Source organism: Pseudophryne corroboree, chromosome 1 (genome assembly GCF_028390025.1).
Source record: "Pseudophryne corroboree isolate aPseCor3 chromosome 1, aPseCor3.hap2, whole genome shotgun sequence".
Lineage (NCBI taxonomy): Eukaryota > Metazoa > Chordata > Amphibia > Anura > Myobatrachidae > Pseudophryne > Pseudophryne corroboree.
The window spans coordinates 484,397,372-484,423,983 of NC_086444.1; the positions used below are offsets into that span (position 1 = coordinate 484,397,372).

At 44.9% G+C, this 26,612-nt stretch overlaps 1 protein-coding gene across 4 annotated transcripts in view; it reads left to right on the forward strand.

Moving 5' to 3' along the window:
- The window catches only part of SLC28A3 (solute carrier family 28 member 3), a 483,890-nt gene that overhangs the window by 417,892 nt on the left and 39,386 nt on the right, over positions 1-26,612 (forward strand). For all 4 annotated transcript variants that reach the window (XM_063913791.1, XM_063913790.1, XM_063913792.1 and 1 more), the window contains 4 exons: positions 3,474-3,551; positions 3,781-3,861; positions 9,204-9,284; positions 10,800-10,925. In XM_063913791.1, coding sequence (XP_063769861.1) covers positions 3,474-3,551; positions 3,781-3,861; positions 9,204-9,284; positions 10,800-10,925 — 366 coding nt within the window. The remainder of the gene's footprint in view (positions 1-3,473; positions 3,552-3,780; positions 3,862-9,203; positions 9,285-10,799; positions 10,926-26,612) is intronic.

Here is a 26,612-nt window from a genome sequence, read left to right on the forward strand (position 1 = left end):
GGTGCTTCCCCCCCCCCCCCCCCCCCCCACCCCTTGGTATCTATCTTCCTAGCACACAAAAAAATAGTGTACATTGGGAGATACCAGGGAGGGAAAAAGCACCCCCCTTTCTGTTTGCTGTTTGTCTGTGACCCCTCCCCCTTTCTAGCGCCTGATATATAATTATCTCCAGGAATGATAGAGCAACTGCCACTGTTTGTCTTTTTGTAGAGACATCCAACAAACAAAAAGTGCACACACAAATACTTAGAATACTGATGATTCCTTAATTACATAGAAGATTCACTCTGTATCAGTTGTTATTCAGTACCTCAAAATGAACAAAACAAATACACAGACATAGTGTAATACTGGTAACCAAATTCACAAATAGAAACACATAGTGTATAATCGTACCGGAACTGATGGTCTACACTTTAGATCAGTGGTTTTCAACCACTGTGCCGCCAGTGGCTTTCAGATGTGCCACCAGAGATGCGCTGCCCGTCATCACGCCGGTGAACTTTGGCAACACAGCGTGACACATCGCCTGGCCTCCCAGCCTCCCGCCATCACCGCCAGCCAAGTGCTGCTCCCTGCTGCTCTTAACTGCTCATGGCTGCATTAACTCCTGCCGGCTGACGCTGAGGGGGTATGTGTAATTACTGTGTGTAGGGGGCCAATGTGAATAATTGCTGGGCGGACAATATGTCTAATTACTGTGGGGGGACAATATGTGCAATTAATGTGGGGGGCAATATGTATAATTAATGTGTGGGGGGGTGTAATTGCAGTGAGGAAGGGGGATGTGTGTAATTGCTGTGGGGAGCCAATGTGTTTAATTACTGTGAGAGCCAGTGCATTTGTTTAATTACTGTGGGGACCAATGTGTGTTTTAATTCCCCATGTGGGCCTAAGTGTGTGTTTTGGGGGGATTGTTGGGGGAGTACTGATGGTGTGCCTTGGCAATTTTAGAATTTTGTTCGTCGTGCCCCGAATTGAAAAAGGTTGAAAATCACTGCTTTAGGTAGACAGTTGAAGCCAATGTAAGCAGAAACAAGCTGTTTTAAAGGACCGCTTCACCACTTTTCTTAGATCTTTAGTCGGTAGTCACTCCGGATTACATTAAATTCAAAAGAAGACATTCCATAGTGTAAAACCATATATGACATTTATTAAAAACATACAAACAGCAAAATTGACTCCTACCAAAATAATTTGCTACCAATGAAAGCAGACAAGCAAGCATAAAACAGTCAAGTATATCCAAATGACAATGCAGATAATTAGACCAGTACCAGATGGAAATGTCTACTTTTGAGGTTAGACGCAAGCTCAAGAACCTTGTAGAACCTCAGGCGTCCATGGAAACGTCCTCCTGGTCCCGGGGTATTTGTCCAGAATCTGTAACCTTTCCCAACAACATGTTTCAAGGTCTGAGGATCCCGGTCAGGAGACCGACACCAGGAACCCGACAGCTGGGACCCCGGCGGCGAGCGCAATGTGTCCCCCTGTGGGCTTGCTGCGCTCGCCACGCTTTGATGCCACAGGGTTCTATTCCCCCTCGGGTGGTGGCGTGGATCACCATCCAAGTGGGGAAACTAAGCGGCGGTCAGGACTCCAACTGCTGGGATTCCAGCAAGTGTTGGGATTCTGGCGTCGGTATCCTGAGCGCCGGGTTCCCGGCCGGCAGTCAATTGAATGCCTCCCCTGAGGAAAGTGTGGCTGGGTAGGGAATTTATACCCCTTTCCCTTTAATCCTTAGCAAGCCCTAACGATAGACATGGAGTAACTATTCTAAAACATCAGTTAATAAACATGATGAAAAATCCCTTCCAGTAATCCATTTACTGGAAGGCTCGCCCAGGTGATGTAATATCCACTTCCGGTATCGATCTATTTCAGGAAGTCACGCGGTCTATAATTCCGCCAGGACTGTCATATCATGGCCGAAAATAGTGTGTTCATTTTTTACAATTGATCCTAAAGAAAAACATGTGCGACGAGATACACATCGCGGCCGGAAGTGAACTGCTGTGACCGAAAGTAGTCTGCTCTATGTGAATGACCTGAGGTTATATGTCCGCTTAATATCGGGATATAGAGGCACACCGAATGGAGCTGCAGGAAATTCCTTCCCTGTAATGCCACTGGGATCTAGGATTTCATATGTAGATTCAGATACTTTATTTGTGTCTAGTCTCCGTTTATGTAAGTTTGGAGGTTTATTAAAATTCTAATTACCGGTACATAGTTTTCCTATTTACCACCTGAAGTACCTATGTTACATTTCAGCTTCCTAACATATCGGGAAGTAAGAGAATTAGTGATGAGTCAGTCAGTCAGTCAGTCAGTGAGGGCTCTCGCATTTATACAGTATGTATGTATGTATATATATATATATATATATATATATATATATATATATATACATACATATTTCTGCAACTGCTTGTATGCATACGGAAGAGCACCTCATGGACTCCATGTAAGAAGAGCTACATTCTAGCTACCTGTGACATCAAATCACTTACACTTGATTGATTACAAGATAGAGGGGCTGACTTAGAGGTGGACGTTATTGCACCTGCTCTAACATCTGTTGTCAGAGTTGCAGGTCCTATAATATACATTTGCTAGTTTCAGCCTTCCCATTGTGAGCTAGTGTGTGCATGAATGTGCATTGTGTAAGACCTCAGACGCCCACTTTTATCGCCTGCGCACACTGTAACACCACCAGTGTTTGAGACAAACTACCATCGGCACACTTTTGTGTGCACCATTGATTCTTGTACCTGCCATAGAGGCAGTTGCAGTTTCTCCATCTGAACATAACCTCTGTGGAAGTGCCTGGGCGTGCAGCCGCTTTTACTGACACATCCGCAGCACTCCCAAAACACACCCACAAGACACACTTTTTGTGTGTTCAATTAAGGCAACCTCTCAGTCACCGTCTCCCTCTAATTCTGATACCAACTGTCCCATACCCAATAGCGCCTTTGTGCGTATACCTAGGGTAATGTATTAGCTGTAGGAGCTTTCTGAACTTATCGTAGCAAATAATTGCTCAACGACGTGAACATTGGAATAGCCTACAATTTACGTGTTCCTCTGAATTAGGCCCAGAGTGTTAATATGTAGCATAAATGCTCAGTCTGTTATATAAACCATGATGAATATGCTCTTATTGTACTGCAGTAAGTAGCTTTATATGTAAATACTATACATTTACAATAAAATGACAAAGTAATACAAATGATGGGGTGTAATATGTGAATCCCGACCGCCGGCATACCGACAGCTGGGCAAGCGCAAATGAGCCCTCCAGAGGGAGAAAAGTTGTCGGTATGCCGGCGGTCAGGATTCCGGCGCCGGTATGGTGGTCGTCGGGATGCCGGCCACCGGCAACCTGAATACCACCCCAAATGATGATGTGCTTATTACAAATTCTACCAAACCAAGTAATTCCAATGTGTTTACTTCTTTATTTACAGACTTTCCTGGAGTATAGTGACACAGGTTCAAAGTTTGTGTTTGGAGATAAATATATTGATCACTTTTTTGCTTTCAAGGTGAGTTAATTAATGTAATGTAATTAAGTGTTGGAACAATCAACTTATTTCTTTCTATAACCTGGTGTTCCTTTTAGCTCCCAAGCTTACAATGTATTGTATTGACTAATCAACTGATCTTTTGGAAGTACACGTGATGTTTTGCATATCTTATGCATGTTTAGAACGGATTGTAGCTGTCTGAGCTTATGAATTTAAACAATTTTCTTTTGTTACTATCGTGATTCAGGTTCTACCTATTGTGATATTCTTCAGCACAATTATGTCAATGCTTTATTATACTGGATTCATGCAGTGGCTCATTAAAAAGGTAAATATGCATTTCCTACTATACGCATATATTATGATTATAAATAGCAGTATATGTCTAAACAGTTTGTAAAGAAGAAGAAAACAAAGTGGATTACCTAGATGCTATGATTATATAGAAAGTGGTATGGAGAATCCTGCAACTCTCTGTGTTCTATACAGTGTTGACGTATATAGGGTCTAATTCAAGGTTGATTGTAAAAGCAAAATTTTCCCCTAATGGGCAAAACCATGTGCACTGCAGGTGGGGCAGATATAACATGGTTTTGCCCAATTGCTAACTTTTTTGGTTTTCTAACAACTCTGAATATCCCCTATAATACAAAAGTCACAATTTAATAAAGAGCAACAAATTAATTTTCATGCCCTTATTGGAAAGGGTAGCCAACTTCTATAACCTGTTTCTTGCCTGATCCAAATCTGTACAGCATATGAATTAGAAACAGTCATCAAAATGGTGAAATGCCTTGTGAGTAGTGTTCCCTCTAACTGTAATGTAACTACTAACTATAAACCTGAAAATAACTTATCTGAAATGATGACATCATCAGCGGTGCTCCCAAATCTCAGGTATAAGCAAAATCAAGCATGTAACATGTATTACTCATGTTGCACTCTTGGAATACTCTAAATAAAACAGGGAACAATAATAGTACACTACTAGTCAAACAATATTGGTATTCCCCTCGTGAGGAATCATTACATGGTGATTGTCCTGTCCCTTAGATGAAGTTCCTTGATGTCATTCTAGCACAGAGGTTCCCAAACGTCGTCCTCAAGGCACCCCAACAGTCCAGGATTTAGGTAAATTGACTGAGGTGCTAATTAAGTCACCTGTGGCCAAGCATGGATACATTTAAAACCTGGACTGTTGGGGTGCCTTGAGGACCGCGTTTTGAAACCTCTGCTCTAACGCCAAGTACATGCACAGAAGATTGCAGGAGAGAGACTAATTAATTTGGTATAGAAGTTTCAATAAAGCTGATTTCTTTCCTGTGATTTTTTCATCTGTGAATCAGGGGATGTTCTGCTTAAAAAACTGTGATTATTGTTTAAAACAGTAGTTCCTAAATTCTGTCCTCAAGGCACCCTATTAGTCCAGGTTTTATATAGTCCAGGTTTTAATGCTATCCATGTTTAAGCACAGGGGACTTAATTAGTACATCAATCAGTTTGAGTAACCATCTGTGCACAAGCATGAATATACAGTACTTAAAACTTGAATAGTTTGGGTGCATTGAGGACCAGGTTTGGGAAACTACTTTAAACACTATTTAGCCATAAACTGATGATACCCAAATTCCCTCCTCCCATGACCTCTCTCCCTCTGTCCTCTCTCATGTTTATAACTCTCTTTCTGCCATTTCTTCCTGGATGTCCCAATGTTTTCTTAAACATTCTGCCCCATTTATTAACGAAGAATAATACCAGTGGCATATTTCGTTTAGTATCAGTGTGATACAAATGAAAATGCAGCTGGTATTCAGCATTACTTACCTCTCTGGCAAGGTCCAGCACTGTCTCCCCCCTCAGCTGTGCCTTTCTCTCTCCTGCTGGCAGCCTGACACTGCTAGCGACGGGCTGCTGAGTCATGTGCATGTGCAATGTCCAGTCTACGCATGTGCATGACTCCTTTACCAATCAGGAACCCGGCAATACCCAGAAAGGCTTCGCTGAAGCCAAAAAGGCAGCGCTGAGTCCCTATTCCTGTCAATGGGGACAGTATCACTCTCTATATCTATAGATGGGGAGAACGCTACAGGGGCAAACGTGGTAAACCAAGTTTACCACTGTTTCATGAATGCAAAAATTAGGACATAAACCCTTTAACACTTGCTATCGTTGATAAATGGATCGCTTAATATTTTTAAAACCAAACTCACTGTATTCTGCCCATACAGGAGCCCCTCGTCTCTATATCTTGTGACAACTCCCCCTCTATTCTGTCTCTTAAGTCAGCTGCCTGGACATCATCATTGACTCCTCCTTCTTCATCACTTGCAACATTCAGCCTACAGTATTTCACTAGATTGCTCTTACCCTTCGCAATGTTGTATCTCTAGAATCAGACCCTTTCTCAGCACTGATGTCAACGAAGCTCTCATCTACTTGTAAGTTCTCACCTGAACTACTATAAACTCCTCCTTGCTGGTCTTCCTTGCATCACCCACGTCTTCCCACTTCAATCTAACCTTAATGCTACCACTCCTCACAGTTACCTCCCTGACGTTCTGCGTTGATCTCACACCTCTGCAAACTGCTTCTTTGGCCTCTCATCCACGACATAATATATCTTAAACTCCTCACCTTCACATCAGGACCTCAATTGCACAACTCCCTCCTAAATCTCTAACCCAATTTCTGCACACATTCCCTCCTGCACTTTCTGCTCCTGAACCATCTCCCGCATCCTCTCTCTGCCTTATGAAAGATTTTTCCCATGCTGCCCCATTGTTTTGTAACTGAGGTGTTGATCAAGTAGTGAAAAGAATGGAGAGGTGTAGAAGTTGCCCATAGCAGCCAGTCAACTGGCATCTATCATTTTATAGAATTTATTTGATAAATGCTACTTGAAGTTGATTGACTGCTATGGGCGCCTCCTCCACTTTTACATTATTTTCACTGCTCTGTTAGATCCCTTAAGACTCACGTCTGTCTCTCAGTCATCCTCATAACGCACTCTCAACTCCTATGACCACCCACTTACTCTCTCCCACTTCACCCACCTTGTTTCACTCCTCTCTGACTATAAGCCCTTATAGGTCTTGATATAGCCTATTGGGATTGTGGTCACCAGGGCTCAAGTGGTCCTTGAGAGGTGGTGAAACTCATCTCCCCCACTGGCCGCCCCCTCCCTATCCTCCCTCTTACCCAATATAAGGTGGAGCTGCTCTGAGATGATGCCTTGCCACTACCACAGGTGCAACCAGGGGGCAAATTTAAAATAATGTTTGCCACTCTTAGGGGAAGATTTTTTAATGAGTAATATTCTTGTTATCAATCATTACGAATGATAAATGGAGCTCCAGTCAATCAGCTCCTAACTGTCATTTTTCAAACACATGTCAGCTGGTTGGTTGGAGCATCATTTAGCATTCGTAACGAGTGATAACAAGACTATCATTTGTTGATAAATCTTCCCCTTAAGGGGGGTACACACGGAAAGATCCGTGTTTAAAATTTAAGCAATCTGACTTGATTGCTTAGATTTTAAGCACGGATCTGTCGTGTGTATGCCCCCCCAGCGATAGCAATGTGTGGCCCCACGCATCACTATCGTCAGTGCTAGATTCTAGCGGGTCGCTCACTTCAGTGCTGTGTGAAGTGAGCGGTCCCACCCCCCTCGCTCAGCACACAACACGCTGTGCTGAGCGGGGGGAGAGATGTGTGCTGAGCGGTCTGTGTTAAGATCGCTCAGCACACATCTCTCCCATCAGTACTGGCCTTAAATCTATTGATTTGGATGTGGCGGTGCACAACGTAGCAGTGAGAGTGACTGCAGGAAGAGTAACTGAGGCTGGGTGAGATGGGTCAGTGGAGGTGGATCGCATTCTCCCTTCATTGAGGGCACGCATTTCTGCCCTGCTCTGGCAACTTCTCCACTGGCACACTTCTCCACTCTTTTTTCACTGCTTCATACGTTTACCTCTATATTCCTACCACTATCCCTGACACCAGTGTGCCTTCTTCCCCACAAGCGACTGTCTGTTCACCTAAACAGTGGATACAGGGGGTCTTTTCGAGTTGATCGCAGCCAGCAACTTTTTGCTGCTGCTGCTGCGATCAACTAGCCACACCTATGGGGGAGTGTATTTTAGCTTAGCAGGGCTGCAATCGCTTGTGTATCCCTGCTAAGGTAAAAAAAATGCGTTATACTCACCGCTCCCCAAAAACGGCTCCAAATGCTCCGGATCCGCCAGCCACGCCTCCTTCCTGTCAATATTCTTAGCAGTCGGCTCTGTGACCGCTTCCTTTGTAAGCCGCGACGTAACCCGGCGACCCCGGTCTCCGGGCAACGTCGCGCATGCGCACTGCGCCTGCCGCGCATGCGCATTCCGCACCCTTTCACACCGCAGCGATAAACTGCTGCGTGCAAACGGGTTGGAATGACCCCCACAGTCTCATTAAGTACTGTTTAGAGAGCACTTTCAAACACTTTGGGACTAATTCAGATGTGGATGGAGTGGCTGCCTATTACAAGTAGATGCCTCTTGCTGCAGTAGTGATCTGACTTACAACCTAGGATGCAGCATCAGATCACTGGACTTACCACTGGGCAGCTTGTGGTACCCATGGTGCTGCACAAGCCACCTGTCGCAGAGGCCAGGAAATCTCTGTGCCACCACGGACGATAGCTGGCCTCTACCTTCCCTCAACACGTCAACCACACGGCTCCATGTACCCAAATGGAGCCCGTCGCCACTCACTCCCCGCCTGCAAAACGGCATCAGATTATCAATCACTGACAGTGTGATGTTGGAGTGTGTGCTACATTGCAGGGCCTGTTTGCACATGCGCAAAATGGGTCCTGCGCTTATGCAAAGTACCGATAATCTGTACTTTCCGTATCCAATAGCACTTGCTATGGGGTCTATATAACCCCCTCTGTGCTCTATTTGAATTTACACATACAGTATGCATACAGTAGTCAGGCCCAGACAGTGTGGAAGAAAGGGATAGATCTATAATATTCCCACCAACATGCCATAAAGTAGCTAGTTCCCAAGTTGTCACTTAACCCTTATACAAATTAAGGTTTGTTCTACTAAGTGTGCAAATGATCCACAAAAGATAGCCTACCTACCAGAAGTCCAGGTGGTCTCTCAGTATTCCGAGACTCTAAGAACATTTCCTGGGAAAGCAGGTATGAATTACACCATCACCGTGGGTAAAACCAATATTCCTCATTTTGTCTCAGCATCAGAGAGCTTGAATGTTTATGTCAGGAGCCTGGGGATAACTGTTTTGGAAGTCTGACAAGTATAGCAGTTATTCTTTATTGTCAATATTTCTGCAGGATAACTGGCTAGTAAAATGATACTAAATACGGAATAGAACAGTGAGAGTCTGCTCTAGTGCTTTACTATTCCCTGTATTAAATACACACGCGTATAGCACATAGCATTCTTACGCACGATATCAAGGTTTACCTTGTACACAGTTTTACTAGAATTATGATTTCTATTGTAACCAAATAATAGGATTATACTGAAGAATATTTTGTATGGGACATGCAAATAAACCTTGATTCAGCTTATATATACTGTATTATTTAATCTTTATATTTGTCAATGTTGAAAATCACAAATATAATTTATAACCACACTGTCATAATTTTCAAAGGTTGGTTGGATAATGCAAGTTACCATGGCAACAAGTCCAACAGAGTCCTTGGTTGCAGCAGGGAACATATTTGTGGGCCAGGTATTGTACTCATACTCTTGTGTAAATTGCAATATGTAATGATTAAATTGAGCTCTTCTAACCTTTATGTGTGTCTTAAAAGCTTTCACAAATTAAATATGTATATCTGGTGCATTCATTCCTGGTGGAAACACTTGTTTAGCCTATCAACATTTATATTCCTCAAATATGAGTTACTCCCTACCCAAGGGATACCTTCTTAAGATAAATTACTTCTTTAAAGGCACCGATTACAGTAGTGTATTTATGTTGACTGTGGTGATTGACTATTATAATAACTACCACACATGGAGGTCCTAGCCCCCATTAATGTGTTCAGTGGTGCCATCTCGCAGCCATCCACAGATGGCATCTTGAGAGCTGGGGCTGCCCATCTACTTATAGGCTTGGCGTTCTTTCCTGGCAGTTCCCTTGGCTGCAAAGCATAGATGTTGCCATCTTGGATGCCTTCACATGACTGCATCTTCTAACCAGATTCCTGCAGTCGCGCTCACATGACCCACCCAGCTAATTAGCACAAGGAGCACCCTATTTAAACCCTGACCAGCACTATGATCATTGCCACAACCGTACTTCTCCACATAAAATCAGTAATCTGGCTTCTAGCTTTGGTTGCTTACAGCTCCTATTCCAGTTTACAGTCATCTGTATTGCCAAGTGTATTCTGCATCAGACAGAGTCTCCAGTCATCTCCATTGCCAAGTACTTCTGCACCTAAAGCAGTCTCCTACCTCCAGCACTGCTTACAGCTATCAGCTACATTCCAAGCTATCTAGCATTGTACTGTCCTGCAGGACACACCTGTTCCAGTGGGTGTTCTACAGCATGCAGGCCCAACATCATCTGCAGTGGCGGATTTTACCTATGGTCTGTAGGACTGCTGTATTGTTCTCTCTGTATTGTATTGCAGCTGAGAACAATAGATGAAAGGCTTATGCTAATAAACCATGGTGCACCTAGGCACAGCAGAGAAGCCAAGATGAACGTGGATCCATCTGTATGTCTCCTGCTGGCTCCCCAAGTACTACGAGTACTCTGTTCCTATTCTACCTGCAGCTTGCCTTTGCTGTACTGCAGTCCTGAGACCAACATTTCCTATAGACTGTTCTATTGTGCTACTGGCACTCTCTTCAGTATATCTACAGACTATACAAGTGCTCAATCTTTACTTAGGGTATCCAGATACCCATATCTGTTCACCTAGTAACATAGACCTCTATGAGAAGAAGCTTTATCAAGACTTAAAGCTTCATTTATTCTCCTACCAATAAAGCTAATCTCAAGGGTCTTGATCCAAATCTACAAAACCCCAGTGATGTGACAATGACATCTCCAATATCAGGTATTACAATAGTGTAAGCATCTGCAATGCATTGTGCGTCATTAAATGAGTCATCAGTAAAGGAACTACAATAATTTTTTTATTCATTTTTCTATACATTCATTTATGCTGCTACTTGGGAGTTTGTTAAATTTTCAATATATAACATTTTGTCTTTTTTTTTTTTTTTGTAGACTGAATCTCCCCTTTTGATAAGACCATATCTAGCCAATTTAACCAAATCTGAAATCCATGCAGTGATGACTGCCGGCTTTGCTACGATTGCAGGAAGTGTCCTGGGAGCATACATTTCATTTGGCGTGAGTAAAGAAAACTGACAAGAGTGATTATTAAGAAGGGTGGCCTTAGTGTAAAATAGCTTCTGTATTTATATGAGTCTACCTGTGATTGATCTTCTCCAAAAAAACTATTACCAAAAATAAAGACTGAAAACAAAGACATTGGGCTCAATGGGGCATACATAGGGCAAAACAGTTCTGTAACAGAAAATCTGCACGCTGCATATAGAAGCAAATTATAAGACACTATGCAAAGTGCACAATGACTGCAGTTCAGTTCAGAAGAATAGCCACTGACAAAATAGCCTGTTATCTCAATATAAGAGCCATTCACAGCATCATCTAGAATTCTGCTAAATTGTGCTTCTATGAAATGCACATTGGCACAAGTATTTGTGCACCCTTCGCCTCCTCACCCAAGCTCAAAGCTCCCACCAATAACAAACATCACCACCAGCCTTAGCCAGCTTGGGCGACCCAATCACCTACATTCTCACTAACTTACTTGATCACCACTGCATGTGGGGCACACATCTGCACATTCACATCCTGTGCACATCTAAAAGTACATGCAACATACATTTGTTATTTCACTAGAGAAAGAAAACAAGTGAAGAGAGAGAAACGAGGTGAGCCGAGGAATGATAAGAGGGATAGAAACAAAGGAGAGCAAAGTACACACTGTATGCACAATGTATAATTCAAGTGCAGTAGGATAGAGTCTAGAACTTGATCCCTAGAGAAGTAGGTGAGCCCCCGGGCAGGTGGGCACACGGGAAGGGGGGTGGGTTCTTCTGTTCCCCTGTGGGCCAGTCCAGCTCTGATGTAATAATGTGTCAGATCCACAAGAGAGTAGTCGGCCTGATTCTGAGTCACATGCAGTTGGCCTATGTGTTAGGTCTGCTCCTGCGTCCCAGTCACACAGCACATGCGAATCCATAGGGATGTTGGCACCTCCAAAAACTGGATTTTCAACCGCCCACGGACAATCAGCTTCTCCTCACCCCTGGGGCTTTGGGTGCAGAGGTAATATTGTATTAATACTGTATTAATTAAATAGTTAAAAAGTTATTTGCTGGTGGGTTCTACACCTGACACATACAGTAGTAAATCTGTGGTTTCTATTCTTCTAGCTGTAAAACCATTGATAGTGAGACAATGGTGGTCATTCCGAGTTGATCGCTCGTTGCTGATTTTCGCTATGCAGCGATTTGTTGCTAAATGGGCATGCGCTAAGTTATTTTACACAAAACTTAGTAGATTTGCTGTTGTTCATGCGGCGCTTTTCAGTCGCACTGCTGATCGGTGAGTGATTGACAGGAAAGGGGCGTTTCTGGGTGGTAACTGAGCGTTTTCCGGGAGTGTGCTAAAAAATGCAGGCGTGTCAGGGAAAAACGCGGGAGTGTCTGGAGAAATGGGGGAGTGGCTGGCCGAACGCAGGGCGTGTTTGTGACGTCAAACCAGGAACTAAAGGGACCGAGCTGATCGCAATCTAGGAGTAGGTCCGGAGCTACTCAGAAACTGCAAGAAAATTTTGTAGCAATTCTGCTAATCTTTCGTTCGCTATTCTGCTAAGCTAAGATACACTCCCAGAGGGCGGCGGCCTAGCGTGTGCAATGCTGCTAAAAGCAGCTAGCGAGCGAACAACTCGGAATGAGGGCCAATGTTCTATTGTGTTCTAAAGTCAGTCATTTGGTTTGTCGGCTTGAACTTTAGTAAATAAGTAGATTGCAAAGCAGATTGGAAAACACCAATAAAGGCAAAACCTCCTTTTAGTAAATATATGCCTATAACCATCATTTGTACCATGTAATAGGGTGGTGTAGTCATTGGATAAAAAAAAAAAAACATTATTAGGTTAAGAACAAAATTTGTAATCCTGGCATCACACAATGTCCAGCGGTAATACCAATTGTGTATAGGAAGTGCGATTTAAGCAGCCAACCTGAAGCGAGGAGTGCCAGTCCTCTAAATACAGGAAAATTGCCAAAGAAAGATTTGGTGGCACTTTGAAAAGCACAAACCAACACAATGCATTAATATATAAAAACTTTTTAATATAGGATGACAAAATATATAATAACAATACAGGTTGAGTCTCCCTTATCCAAAATGCTTGGGACCAGAGGTATTTTGGATATGGGATTTTTCCGTATTTTGGAATAATTGCATAGCATAATGAGATATCATGGTGATGGGACCTAAATATAAGCACAGAATGCATTTATATTACATATACACCTTATACACACAGCCTGAAGGTGATTTTAGTCAATATTTTTTCTAACTGTGCATTAAACAAAGTGTGTCTACATTCACACAATTCATTTATGTTTCATATACACCTTATACACACAGCCGGGGAGGTCATTTAATACAATATTTTTAATAACTTTGTGTATTAAACAAAGTTTGTGTACATTGAGCCATCAAAAAACAAAGGTTTCACTATCTCAGTCTCACTCAAAAAAGTCCGTATTTCGGAATATTTCGTATTTCGGAATATTTGGATATGGGATACTCAACCTGTATAACTCATAAATTATACAATTAGAACAAGTAATGCAGACAATCTTGTATAAATGAAATAAACTAAATAAATATACCCAAGGATAGTGACTAATTCATATCAATGAGCAGTCACTTATAATAATTGAATTGTTACCACAGTCAGCTCACAAAGTATCAATAGTTACCCAATTGATACATAATAACAATTTGAATGTTATATATGCATTAGTAGCAGTCACGGGATACATATGATATTCTGGCAGACGGGATGCCGGCTGTCACTATGCCGACAGCGGAATCCCGTCTGCTGGAATCCCAGCAGCGAGTCCCCTCATGAGCTCTCTACATTCGTCATGCATCCAGCCCGGTGACTTGCTGTGCTCACCACAGGTTCTATTCCCACTTTGTTGGTGGTGTGAACCCACTAACCGAGTGGGAATACCAGGCTGGTGTTGGAATTCCGTTTGTCGGTAAAATGCTGGCTGTTGGAATTCCGGTGTCGGTCTCCTGAATGCCAGGATCCCGACAGCCAGTATATTGACTGCATCCCGCAGTCACAAAGCATAGTTATAAATACCGTGGAGACTCTCGATGAAGTCCCGTCAGCCTCACCATGGTTTCATGTGTTTGTCAGCAGTAAGCTGTTTAAAAGGACTAATTCACCTGCATTAAGTTTAATAGCCAGAGCAGTAACGTGAGGGCATCAATTCCAGCGTGTGGTTGCTCAATGGTTATATCCCACTGTGAGATCACAGCATCGGCCAGTGGTTCTCAAACTGTGTGCCGTGGCACCCTGGGGTGCCTCGGGGCACTTGCACGGGTGCCTCGGGTTGGTGGTCCAGGACCAATTCATATTATTTCTCGTCAATATAATAGGCCAGTGGTTCTCAAACATTTTTGAATTACGATGCCCTATAGAGTATCAGATTTTTTTTTCACGGCATCCCTGGCCAAAAGTTCTTATTGAGAAATTTAGAAAAAAATATTACATTAAGTAAATTGTGTTTATATGTCATCCTTAGGGTCAGTTTTGTGGTGAGAGACAAGATTTGCTTCTGATTGTCCACATATTTTATGATTGGCAGCCAAAAGCACTGGTTTTGCCTATTGCATTGACCATAATAATTTGAATTAGTTCTGGACCACCAATCCAAGGCACCACTGCAAGTGTCCTGCTATGGCACGCAGTTTGACAACCACTGTAATAGGCAAAACCAGTACTGGTAGCTGCCAATTATAAAATATGTGTATAGACAGAAACAAATCTTGTCCCTCACCATATAACTAACCCTAAGGATGACATATAAACACAATTTATTTAATTTCTACATTTCTCAATAACAAACTTTTGGCCTAGGGGTGCCGTGAAAACAATTCTGAGCTCTAGGGCGCCATGATTCAAAAAAGTTTGGGAACCACTGGCATAGGCATTAGAGAGCTGGTGGGCAGTCCCGCTCAAGTGACCCCAGGACTGGTGATTCAAAAAGAGTGCGGCAGCCTCAGCCGGAAGTATGTTATTCTTATGTCAAAGAAGGAAATTACTTGTGCTGCAGGGAAGTCCTATGCAATCCAAGCGGCTCGTGAGTGCTGAAGTGGATTACACTTGAATGAATAGCATCTGCTGTGGCAGTGACCGCTCATGAGAAGGGGTCTGCAGTGCTAGGGTTCATATACTGCAACGCGTTTCTCTGCACAGGGCAGCTTTTTCAAGAAGTAGAGATCCCCTAGTGTGTAGTGAGGAGGTTTAAATACCTCTCACACATCTGTTTCAATTTAATTAGTGTGTGCGTAATATGTCATAGCACACACCATAAACACATATATACAGTACATCTATTGAACTAACATGATACAAATTTCCTATTTACATTAATAGTATATAAACTTTAATAAAGGTTTTAGAATATAAGCTTTGATATATAAAATATATTTTCTACACAGACTGCTAATATATGCTTCAAATAAGTAACAACATTATTTCTAATTGGCTATAAAGTTACCTCAGAGGACGTAGAGCCTAAACCAGTAGTTCTCAAACTTTTTTGAATCATGGCACCCTAGAGTATCAGAATTTTTTTCACAGGCTAAGAGTTTCTTACTGAGAAATGTAGAAAGAAGCTGCAAATGAAGTAAGTTGTGTTTATATGTCAACCTTAGGGTCAGTTATGTGGTGAGGGACAAGATTTGCTTCTGTTTGTCCACATATTTTATGATTGGAAGCCACAAGCAATGGTTTGTCTATTACATTGACCACAAATAATATCAATTGGTCCTGGACCACCAATCCAAGGCACCCCTGCAAGTGTCCTGAGGCACACCAATGTGCCACGGCACACAGTTTGAGAACTACTATCCTAAACAATAAAAAACTACTATAAGAATTAGAAGGAATATGAAGAATAACTATATCAAGACGCCTAGATCTAAAGTGACATTGCAAAGCATCAAATTCTAGGTATATGTTATCTTTCTCTGACGTCCTAGTGGATGCTGGGAACTCCGTAAGGACCATGGGGAACAGACATGCTCCGCAGGAGACTGGGCACTCTAAAAGAAAGATTAGGTACTATCTGGTGTGCACTGGCTCCTCCCTCCATGCCCCTCCTCCAGACCCCAGTTAGAATCTGTGCCCGGCCAAAGCTGGGTGCTCCTAGTGGGCTCTCCTGAGCTTGCTAGAAAGAAAGTATTTGTTAGGTTTTTTATTTTCAGTGAGATCTGCTGGCAACAGACTCACTGCTACGAGGGACTGAGGGGAGAGAAGCAAACCTACCTGCGTGCAGCTAGCTTGTGCTTCTTAGGCTACTGGACACCATTAGCTCCAGAGGGTTCGAACACAGGGCCTGACCTCGATCGTCCGTTCCCGGAGCCGCGACGCTGTCCCCCTTGCAGAGCCAGAAGACAGAAGAGAAGGAGATGAAATCGGCGGCAGAAGACTCAGGTCTTCATTAAGGTAGCGCACAGCACTGCAGCTGTGCGCCATTGCTCCCACTGCACACCACACACTCCGGTCACTGTAGGGTGCAGGGCGCTGGGGGGGGCGCCCTGGGCAGCAATAAAATACCTTTTGGCATAAAAATACACATAATACAGTCTGTGACTGTATATGTGTAAAACCCCCGCCATTTTTCAGTCAGAAACTGCAGGGAGAAGCCCGCCGCTGAGGGGGCGGGGCCTTCTTCCTCAGCACACCAGCGCAATTTTTCCTTCACAGTTCCGCTGGAAGCAGCTCCCCAGGCTCTCCCCTGCAGTATTCCTGATACAAGAAGGGTAAAAAAGAGAGGGGGGGCACATAAATTTAGGCGCAAATAATATATATTAAGCAGCTATTGGGAAAAATCACTCATTATAGTGTAAATCCCTGTGTTATATAGCGCTGTGGTGTGTGCTGGCATACTCTCTCTCTCTCTCTCTGTCTCCCCAAAGGACTTTGTGGGGTCCTGTCCTCAGTCAGAGCATTCCCTGTGTGTGTGCGGTGTGTCGGTACGGCTGTGTCGACATGTTTGATGAGGAGGGTTACGTGGAGGCGGAGCAAGGGCAGATAAGTGTGGTGTCGCCCCCGACGGGGCCGACACCAGATTGGATGGATATGTGGAAGGTCTTAACAGACAGTGTCAACTCCTTACATAAAAGGTTCGATGACGCAGCAGCCTTGGGACAGCCGGGATCTCATCCCGCGCCTGGCCAGGCGTCTCAGAGGCCATCAGGGGCTCATAAACGTCCGCTAGCTCAGATGGTAGACACAGATGTCGACACGGAGTCTGACTCCAGTGTAGATGGGGATGAGACAAATGCACAGTCTACTAAAGCCATCCGATGCATGATTACTGCAATGAAAAATGTATTGCACATTGCTGATATTAACCCGGTTACTACCAAGAAGGGTATTATGTTTGGGGAGAAAAAGCAGCCAGTGACTTTTCCCCCATCTGATGAATTAAATGAATTGTGTGAGGAAGAGTGGAGTTCCCCCGATAAGAAACTAGTGATTTCTAAGAGGTTACTGATGGCGTACCCTTTCCCGCCAACGGATAGGTTACGTTGGGAAACATCCCCTAGGGTGGACAAGGCGCTCACACGCTTATCAAAAAAGGTGGCACTGCCGTCTCAGGATACGGCCACCTTAAAGGAGCCTGCGGATAGAAAGCAGGAAGCTATCCTGAAGTCTGTGTATACACACTCAGGTACTATACTGAGACCTGCTATTGCTTCAGCAGGGATGTGTAGTGCTGCAGCCGCATGGTCTGATACCCTGTCAGACAACATTGATTCCCTCGACAGGGATACTATTTTGCTAACCATAGAACATATAAAAGACGTCGTCTTATATATGCGGGATGCACAGAGGACATTTGCCTGCTGGCATCTAGAATTAATGCAATGTCCATTTCTGCCAGGAGAGTATTATGGACTCGGCAGTGGACAGGTGATGCTGATTCTAAAAGACACACGGAGGTTTTGCCTTATAAGGGTGAGGAATTGTTTGGGGACGGTCTCTCGGACCTCGTATCCACGGCAACAGCCGGGAAGTCAACTTTTTTACCTCAGGTTCCCTCACAGCCTAAGAAAGCACCGTATTATCATGTACAGTCCTTTCGGCCTCAGAAAGGCAAGCGGATCAGAGGCGCATCCTTTCTGCCCAGAGGCAGGGGTAGAGGAAAGAAGCTGCACCAGGCAGCCAGTTCCCAGGAACAAAAATCCTCCCCCGCTTCCTCTAAGTCCACCGCATGACGCTGGGGCTCCACAGGCGGAGCCGGGTGCGGTGGGGGCGCGTCTCCGAAACTTCAGCAACCAGTGGGTTCGCTCACAAGTGGATCTCTGGGCTGTACAAATTGTATCTCAGGGATACAAGCTGGAGTTCGAGGCGACTCCCCCTCACCGTTACCTAAAATCAGCCTTGCTAGCTGCTCCCAGGGAAAGGGAGGTAGTACTGGCGGCAATTCACAAGCTGTACCTCCAGCAGGTGATAATCAAGGTTCCCCTCCTTCAACAGGGACGGGGTTATTATTCCACAATGTTTGTGGTACCGAAACCAGACGGTTCGGTGAGACCCATTCTGAATTTAAAATCCTTGACCACTTATATAAGGAAGTTCAAGTTCAAAATGGAATCGCTCAGGGCGGTTATTGCAAGTTATTATGGTGTCGCTGGACATCAAGGATGCTTACTTACATGTCCCCATTTACCGACCTCACCAGGAGTACCTCAGGTTTGTGGTACAGGATTGTCATTACCAATTCCAGACGTTGCCGTTTGGTCTGTCCACGGCACCGAGAGTATTTACCAAGGTAATGGCCGAAATGATGATACTCCTTCGGAAGAAGGGAGTTATAATTATCCCGTACTTGGACGATCTCCTTATAAAGGCGAGGTCCAGAGAGCAGTTGTTAGTCAGCGTAGCACTTTCTCGGGAAGTGTTGCAACAGCACGGCTGGATTCTGAATATCCCAAAGTCGCAGCTGATTCCTGCGACGCGTCTGCTCTTCCTGGGCATGATTCTGGACACAGAACAGAAGAAGGTGTTTCTCCCGGTGGAGAAGGCCCAGGAATTGTCATCTCTGGTCAGGGACCTCCTGAAACCAAAACAGGTGTCGGTGCATCACTGCACGCGAGTCCTGGGAAAGATGGTGGCTTCTTACGAAGCAATTCCCTTCGGCAGGTTCCATGCAAGGATCTTTCAGTGGGATCTGTTAGACAAATGGTCCAGATCGCATCTTCAGATGCATCGGTTGATCACCCTGTCCCCAAGGGCCAGGGTGTCTCTGCTGTGGTGGCTGCAGAGTGCTCATCTTCTCGAGGGCCACAGATTCGGCATACAGGACTGGGTCCTGGTGACCACGGACGCAAGCCTCCGAGGATGGGGGGCAGTTACTCAGGGAAGGAACTTCCAAGGACAGTGGTCAAGTCAGGAGACTTCACTACACATAAATATCCTGGAACTAAGGGCCATTTACAATGCCCTGAGTCAAGCAGAGCCCCTGCTTTAAAACCAACCAGTGCTTATTCAATCAGACAACATCACGGCGGTCGCCCATGTAAACCGCCAGGGCGGCACAAGAAGCAGGATGGCGATGGCAGAAGCCACAAGGATTCTCCGATGGGCGGAAAATCACGTGCTAGCACTGTCAGCAGTGTTCATTCCAGGAGTGGACAACTGGGAAGCAGGCACGACCTCCACTCGGGAGAGTGGGGACTTCATCCAGAAGTCTTCCAACTGATTGTAAACCGTTGGGAACGGCCACAGGTGGACATGATGGCGTCCCGCCTCAACAAAAAGCTAAAAAATATTGCGCCAGGTCAAGGGACCCTCAGGCGATAGCTGTGGACGCACTAGTGACACCGTGGGTGTACCAGTCGGTTTATGTGTTCCCTCCTCTTCCTCTCATACCCAAGGTACTGAGGATAGTAAGAAAGAGAGGAGTAAGAACTATACTCATCGTTCCGGATTGGCCAAGAAGAACTTGGTACCCAGAACTACAAGAAATGATCTCAGAGGACCCATGGCCTCTGCCTCTCAGACAGGACCTGTTACAGCAGGGGCCCTGTCTGTTCCAAGACTTACCGTGGCTGCGTTTGACGGCATGGCGGTTGAACGCCGGATCCTAACGGAAAAGGGCGTTCCAGATGAAGTGATTCCTACGCTGATAAAGGCTAGGAAAGACGTGACAGCACAACATTATCACCGTATATGGCGAAAATATGTTGCTTGGTGTGAGGCCAGGAAGGCCCCTACAGAGGAATTCCAGCTGGGTCGATTCCTGCACTTCCTACAGTCAGGAGTGACTATGGGCCTAAAATTAGGATCCATAAAGGTCCAGATTTCGGTGCTGCATATTCAGACCCCTTTTGTGCCTCCAGTGGCACCTTGGGATCTTAACGTTGTGTTGGATTTCCTGAAATCCCACTGGTTTGAGCCACTTAAGACCGTGGAGCTAAAATATCTCACGTGGAAAGTGGTCATGCTATTGGCCTTAGCTTCGGCTAGGCGTGTGTCAGAATTGGCGGCTTTGTCATGTAAAAGCCCTTATCTGATCTTCCATATGGACAGGGTAGAATTGAGGACTCGTCCCCAATTTCTCCCTAAGGTGGTATCAGCGTTTCATTTGAACCAACCTATTGTGGTGCCTGCGGCTACTCGGGACTTGGAGGACTCCAAGTTACTAGATGTAGTCAGGGCTTTGAAAATCTATGTAGCCAGGACGGCTGGAGTCAGGAAAACTTACTCGCTGTTTATCCTGCATGCACCCAACAAGCTGGGTGCTCCTGCTTCAAAGCAAACTATTGCGCGCTGGATCTGTAACACGATTCAGCAAGCTCATTCTGCGGCAGGATTGCCGCATCCTAAATCAATGAAAGCCCATTCCACAAGGAAGGTGGGCTCTTCTTGGGCGGCTGCCCGAGGGGTCTCGGCTTTACAGCTTTGCCGAGCTGCTACTTGGTCGGGTTCAAACTAGAGATGAGCGGGTTCGGTTTCTCTGAATCCGAACCCGCCCGAACTTCATGGTTTTTTTCACGGGTCCGAGCAGACTCGGATCCTCCCGCCTTGCTCGGTTAACCCGAGCGCGCCCGAACGTCATCATGACGCTGTCGGATTCTCGCGAGACTCGGATTCTATATAAGGAGCCGCGTGTCGCCGCCATTTTCACACGTGCATTGAGATTGATAGGGAGAGGACGTGGCTGGCGTCCTCTCCATTTAGATTAGAAGAGAGAGAGAGAGAGAGAGATTGACCTGATTTACTGGAGCTTAGGAGTACTGTAGAAGTGTAGAGAGTGCAGAGTTTACTAGTGACTGACCACAGTGACCACCAGACAGTGCAGTTTTATTTAATATATCCGTTCTCTGCCTGAAAAAAACGATACACACAGTGACTCAGTCACATACCATATCTGTGTGCACTGCTCAGCCCAGTGTGCTGCATCATCTATGTATATATATCTGACTGTGCTCAGCTCACACAGCTTATAATTGTGGGGGAGACTGGGGAGCACTGCAGTGCCAGTTATAGGTTATAGCAGGAGCCAGGAGTACATATTATATTAAAATTAAACAGTGCACACTTTTGCTGCAGGAGTGCCACTGCCAGTGTGACTGACCAGTCACCACTGACCACCTAAGTAAATAATGTTATGCTGAAAGTAACCCTGACTATATTGTGAGTTTTTATCCTTGAAAAAAGTTAAACACTCGACAGTGTCGACTTCACTTGTGTTGTTAAGTTTCTTCTCTTAGTATATCTATAAAATAACTCATTCTGCTGAACAGCACAGTCGTCCAGCCAGTACGGTAGTTCACTATATACCTCTGTCGGCACTCGCAGTCATCCATATTATACCCTACCGTGTATTTTTCTTTCTTATAATACATACTATACATCCTATCACCAGTCTTAGCAGCAGACACAGTACAGTAGGTAGTCACGGCTGTAGCTACCTCTGTGTCGGCACTCGGCAGTCCATCCATAATTGTATACCACCTACCCGTGGTTTTTTTCTTTCTTTTTTATACATAATACTACTACATCTCTTTATCAACCAGTCTATATTAGCAGCAGACACAGTACAGTACGGTAGTCCACGGCTGTAGCTACCTCTGTGTCGGCACTCGGCAGTCCGTCCATAATTGTATACCACCTACCCGTGTTTTTTTTTTCTTTCTTCTTTATACATACATACTACTACATCTCTTTATCAACCAGTCTATATTAGCAGCAGACACAGTACAGTACGGTAGTTCACGGCTGTAGCTACCTCTGTGTCGGCACTCGGCAGTCCGTCCATAATTGTATACCACCTACCCGAGGTTTTTTTTTCTTTCTTCTTTATACATACATACTACTACATCTCTTTATCAACCAGTCTATATTAGCAGCAGACACAGTACAGTACGGTAGTTCACGGCTGTAGCTACCTCTGTGTCGGCACTCGGCAGTCCGTCCATAATTGTATACCACCTACCCGAGGTTTTTTTTTCTTTCTTCTTTATACATACATACTACTACATCTCTTTATCAACCAGTCTATATTAGCAGCAGACACAGTACAGTACGGTAGTCCACGGCTGTAGCTACCTCTGTGTCGGCACTCGGCAGTCCGTCCATAATTGTATACCACCTACCCGAGGTTTTTTTTTCTTTCTTCTTTATACTTATACATACTACTACATCTCTTTATCAACCAGTCTATATTAGCAGCAGACACAGTACAGTACGGTAGTCCACGGCTGTAGCTACCTCTGTGTCGGCACTCGGCAGTCCGTCCATAATTGTATACCACCTACCTGAGGTTTTTTTTTCTTTCTTCTTTATACATACATACTACTACATCTCTTTATCAACCAGTCTATATTAGCAGCAGACACAGTACAGTACGGTAGTCCACGGCTGTAGCTACCTCTGTGTCGGCACTCGGCAGTCCGTCCATAATTGTATACCACCTACCCGTGGTTTTTTTTTCTTTCTTCTTTATACTTATACATACTACTACATCTCTTTATCAACCAGTCTATATTAGCAGCAGACACAGTACAGTACGGTAGTCCACGGCTGTAGCTACCTCTGTGTCGGCAGTCCGTCCATAATTGTATACCACCTACCCATGGTTTTTTTTTCTTTCTTCTTTATACTTATACATACTACTACATCTCTTTATCAACCAGTCTATATTAGCAGCAGACACAGTACAGTACGGTAGTCCACGGCTGTAGCTACCTCTGTGTCGGCACTCGGCAGTCCGTCCATAATTGTATACCACCTACCCGTGGTTTTTTTTTCTTTCTTCTTTATACTTATACATACTACTACATCTCTTTATCAACCAGTCTATATTAGCAGCAGACACAGTACAGTACGGTAGTCCACGGCTGTAGCTACCTCTGTGTCGGCACTCGACAGTCCGTCCATAATTGTATACCACCTACCCGTGGTTTTTTTTTCTTTCTTCTTTATACTTATACATACTACTACATCTCTTTATCAACCAGTCTATATTAGCAGCAGACACAGTACAGTACGGTAGTCCACGGCTGTAGCTACCTCTGTGTCGGCACTCGGCAGTCCGTCCATAATTGTATACCACCTACCCGTGTTTTTTTTTCTTTCTTCTTTATACTTATACATACTACTACATCTCTTTATCAACCAGTCTATATTAGCAGCAGACACAGTACAGTACGGTAGTCCACGGCTGTAGCTACCTCTGTGTCGGCACTCGGCAGTCCGTCCATAATTGTATACCACCTACCCGTGGTTTTTTTTTCTTTCTTCTTTATACTTATACATACTACTACATCTCTTTATCAACCAGTCTATATTAGCAGCAGACACAGTACAGTACGGTAGTCCACGGCTGTAGCTACCTCTGTGTCGGCACTCGGCAGTCCGTCCATAATTGTATACCACCTACCCGTGGTTTTTTTTTCTTTCTTCTTTATACTTATACATACTACTACATCTCTTTATCAACCAGTCTATATTAGCAGCAGACACAGTACAGTACGGTAGTCCACGGCTGTAGCTACCTCTGTGTCGGCACTCGGCAGTCCATCCATAATTGTATACCACCTACCCGTGGTTTTTTTTTCTTTCTTCTTTATACTTATACATACTACTACATCTCTTTATCAACCAGTCTATATTAGCAGCAGACACAGTACAGTACGGTAGTCCACGGCTGTAGCTACCTCTGTGTCGGCACTCGGCAGTCCGTCCATAATTGTATACCACCTACCCGTGTTTTTTTTTTCTTTCTTCTTTATACTTATACATACTACTACATCTCTTTATCAACCAGTCTATATTAGCAGCAGACACAGTACAGTACGGTAGTTCACGGCTGTAGCTACCTCTGTGTCGGCACTCGGCAGTCCGTCCATAATTGTATACTAGTATCCATCCATCTCCATTGTTTACCTGAGGTGCCTTTTAGTTGTGCCTATTAAAATATGGAGAACAAAAATGTTGAGGTTCCAAAATTAGGGAAAGATCAAGATCCACTTCCACCTCGTGCTGAAGCTGCTGCCACTAGTCATGGTCGAGACGATGAAATGCCAGCAACGTCGTCTGCCAAGGCCGATGCCCAATGTCATAGTACAGAGCATGTCAAATCCAAAACACCAAATATCAGTAAAAAAAGGACTCCAAAACCTAAAATAAAATTGTCGGAGGAGAAGCGTAAACTTGCCAATATGCCATTTACCACACGGAGTGGCAAGGAACGGCTGAGGCCCTGGCCTATGTTCATGGCTAGTGGTTCAGCTTCACATGAGGATGGAGGCACTCAGCCTCTCGCTAGAAAAATGAAAAGACTCAAGCTGGCAAAAGCAGTAGCACCGCAAAGAACTGTGCGTTCTTCGAAATCCCAAATCCACAAGGAGAGTCCAATTGTGTCGGTTGCGATGCCTGACCTTCCCAACACTGGACGTGAAGAGCATGCGCCTTCCACCATTTGCACGCCCCCTGCAAGTGCTGGAAGGAGCACCCGCAGTCCAGTTCCTGATAGTCAGATTGAAGATGTCAGTGTTGAAGTACACCAGGATGAGGAGGATATGGGTGTTGCTGGCGCTGGGGAGGAAATTGACCAGGAGGATTCTGATGGTGAGGTGGTTTGTTTAAGTCAGGCACCCGGGGAGACACCTGTTGTCCGTGGGAGGAATATGGCCGTTGACATGCCTGGTGAAAATACCAAAAAAATCAGCTCTTCGGTGTGGAGGTATTTCAACAGAAATGCGGACAACAGGTGTCAAGCCGTGTGTTCCCTTTGTCAAGCTGTAATAAGTAGGGGTAAGGACGTTAACCACCTCGGAACATCCTCCCTTATACGTCACCTGCAGCGCATTCATAATAAGTCAGTGACAAGTTCAAAAACTTTGGGTGATAGCGGAAGCAGTCCACTGACCAGTAAATCCCTTCCTCTTGTAACCAAGCTCACGCAAACCACCCCACCAACTCCCTCAGTGTCAATTTCCTCCTTCCCCAGGAATGCCAATAGTCCTGCAGGCCATGTCACTGGCAATTCTGACGAGTCCTCTCCTGCCTGGGATTCCTCCGATGCATCCTTGCGTGTAACGCCTACTGCTGCTGGCGCTGCTGTTGTTGCTGCTGGGAGTCGATGGTCATCCCAGAGGGGAAGTCGTAAGACCACTTTTACTACTTCCACCAAGCAATTGACTGTCCAACAGTCCTTTGCGAGGAAGATGAAATATCACAGCAGTCATCCTACTGCAAAGCGGATAACTGAGGCCTTGGCATCCTGGGTGGTGAGAAACGTGGTTCCGGTATCCATCATTACTGCAGAGCCAACTAGAGACTTGTTGGAGGTACTGTGTCCCCGGTACCAAATACCATCTAGGTTCCATTTCTCTAGGCAGGCGATACCGAAAATTTACACAGACCTCAGAAAAAGAGTCACCAGTGTCCTAAAAAATGCAGCTGTACCCAATGTCCACTTAACCACGGACATGTGGACAAGTGGAGCAGGGCAGGGTCAGGACTATATGACTGTGACAGCCCACTGGGTAGATGTATGGACTCCCGCCGCAAGAACAGCAGCGGCGGCACCAGTAGCAGCATCTCGCAAACGCCAACTCTTTCCTAGGCAGGCTACGCTTTGTATCACCGCCTTCCAGAATACGCACACAGCTGAAAACCTCTTACGGCAACTGAGGAAGATCATCGCGGAATGGCTTACCCCAATTGGACTCTCCTGTGGATTTGTGGCATCGGACAACGCCAGCAATATTGTGTGTGCATTAAATATGGGCAAATTCCAGCACGTCCCATGTTTTGCACATACCTTGAATTTGGTGGTGCAGAATTATTTAAAAAACGACAGGGGCGTGCAAGAGATGCTGTCGGTGGCCAGAAGAATTGCGGGACACTTTCGGCGTACAGGCACCACGTACAGAAGACTGGAGCACCACCAAAAACTACTGAACCTGCCCTGCCATCATCTGAAGCAAGAAGTGGTAACGAGGTGGAATTCAACCCTCTATATGCTTCAGAGGTTGGAGGAGCAGCAAAAGGCCATTCAAGCCTATACAATTGAGCACGATATAGGAGGTGGAATGCACCTGTCTCAAGCGCAGTGGAGAATGATTTCAACGTTGTGCAAGGTTCTGCTGCCCTTTGAACTTGCCACACGTGAAGTCAGTTCAGACACTGCCAGCCTGAGTCAGGTCATTCCCCTCATCAGGCTTTTGCAG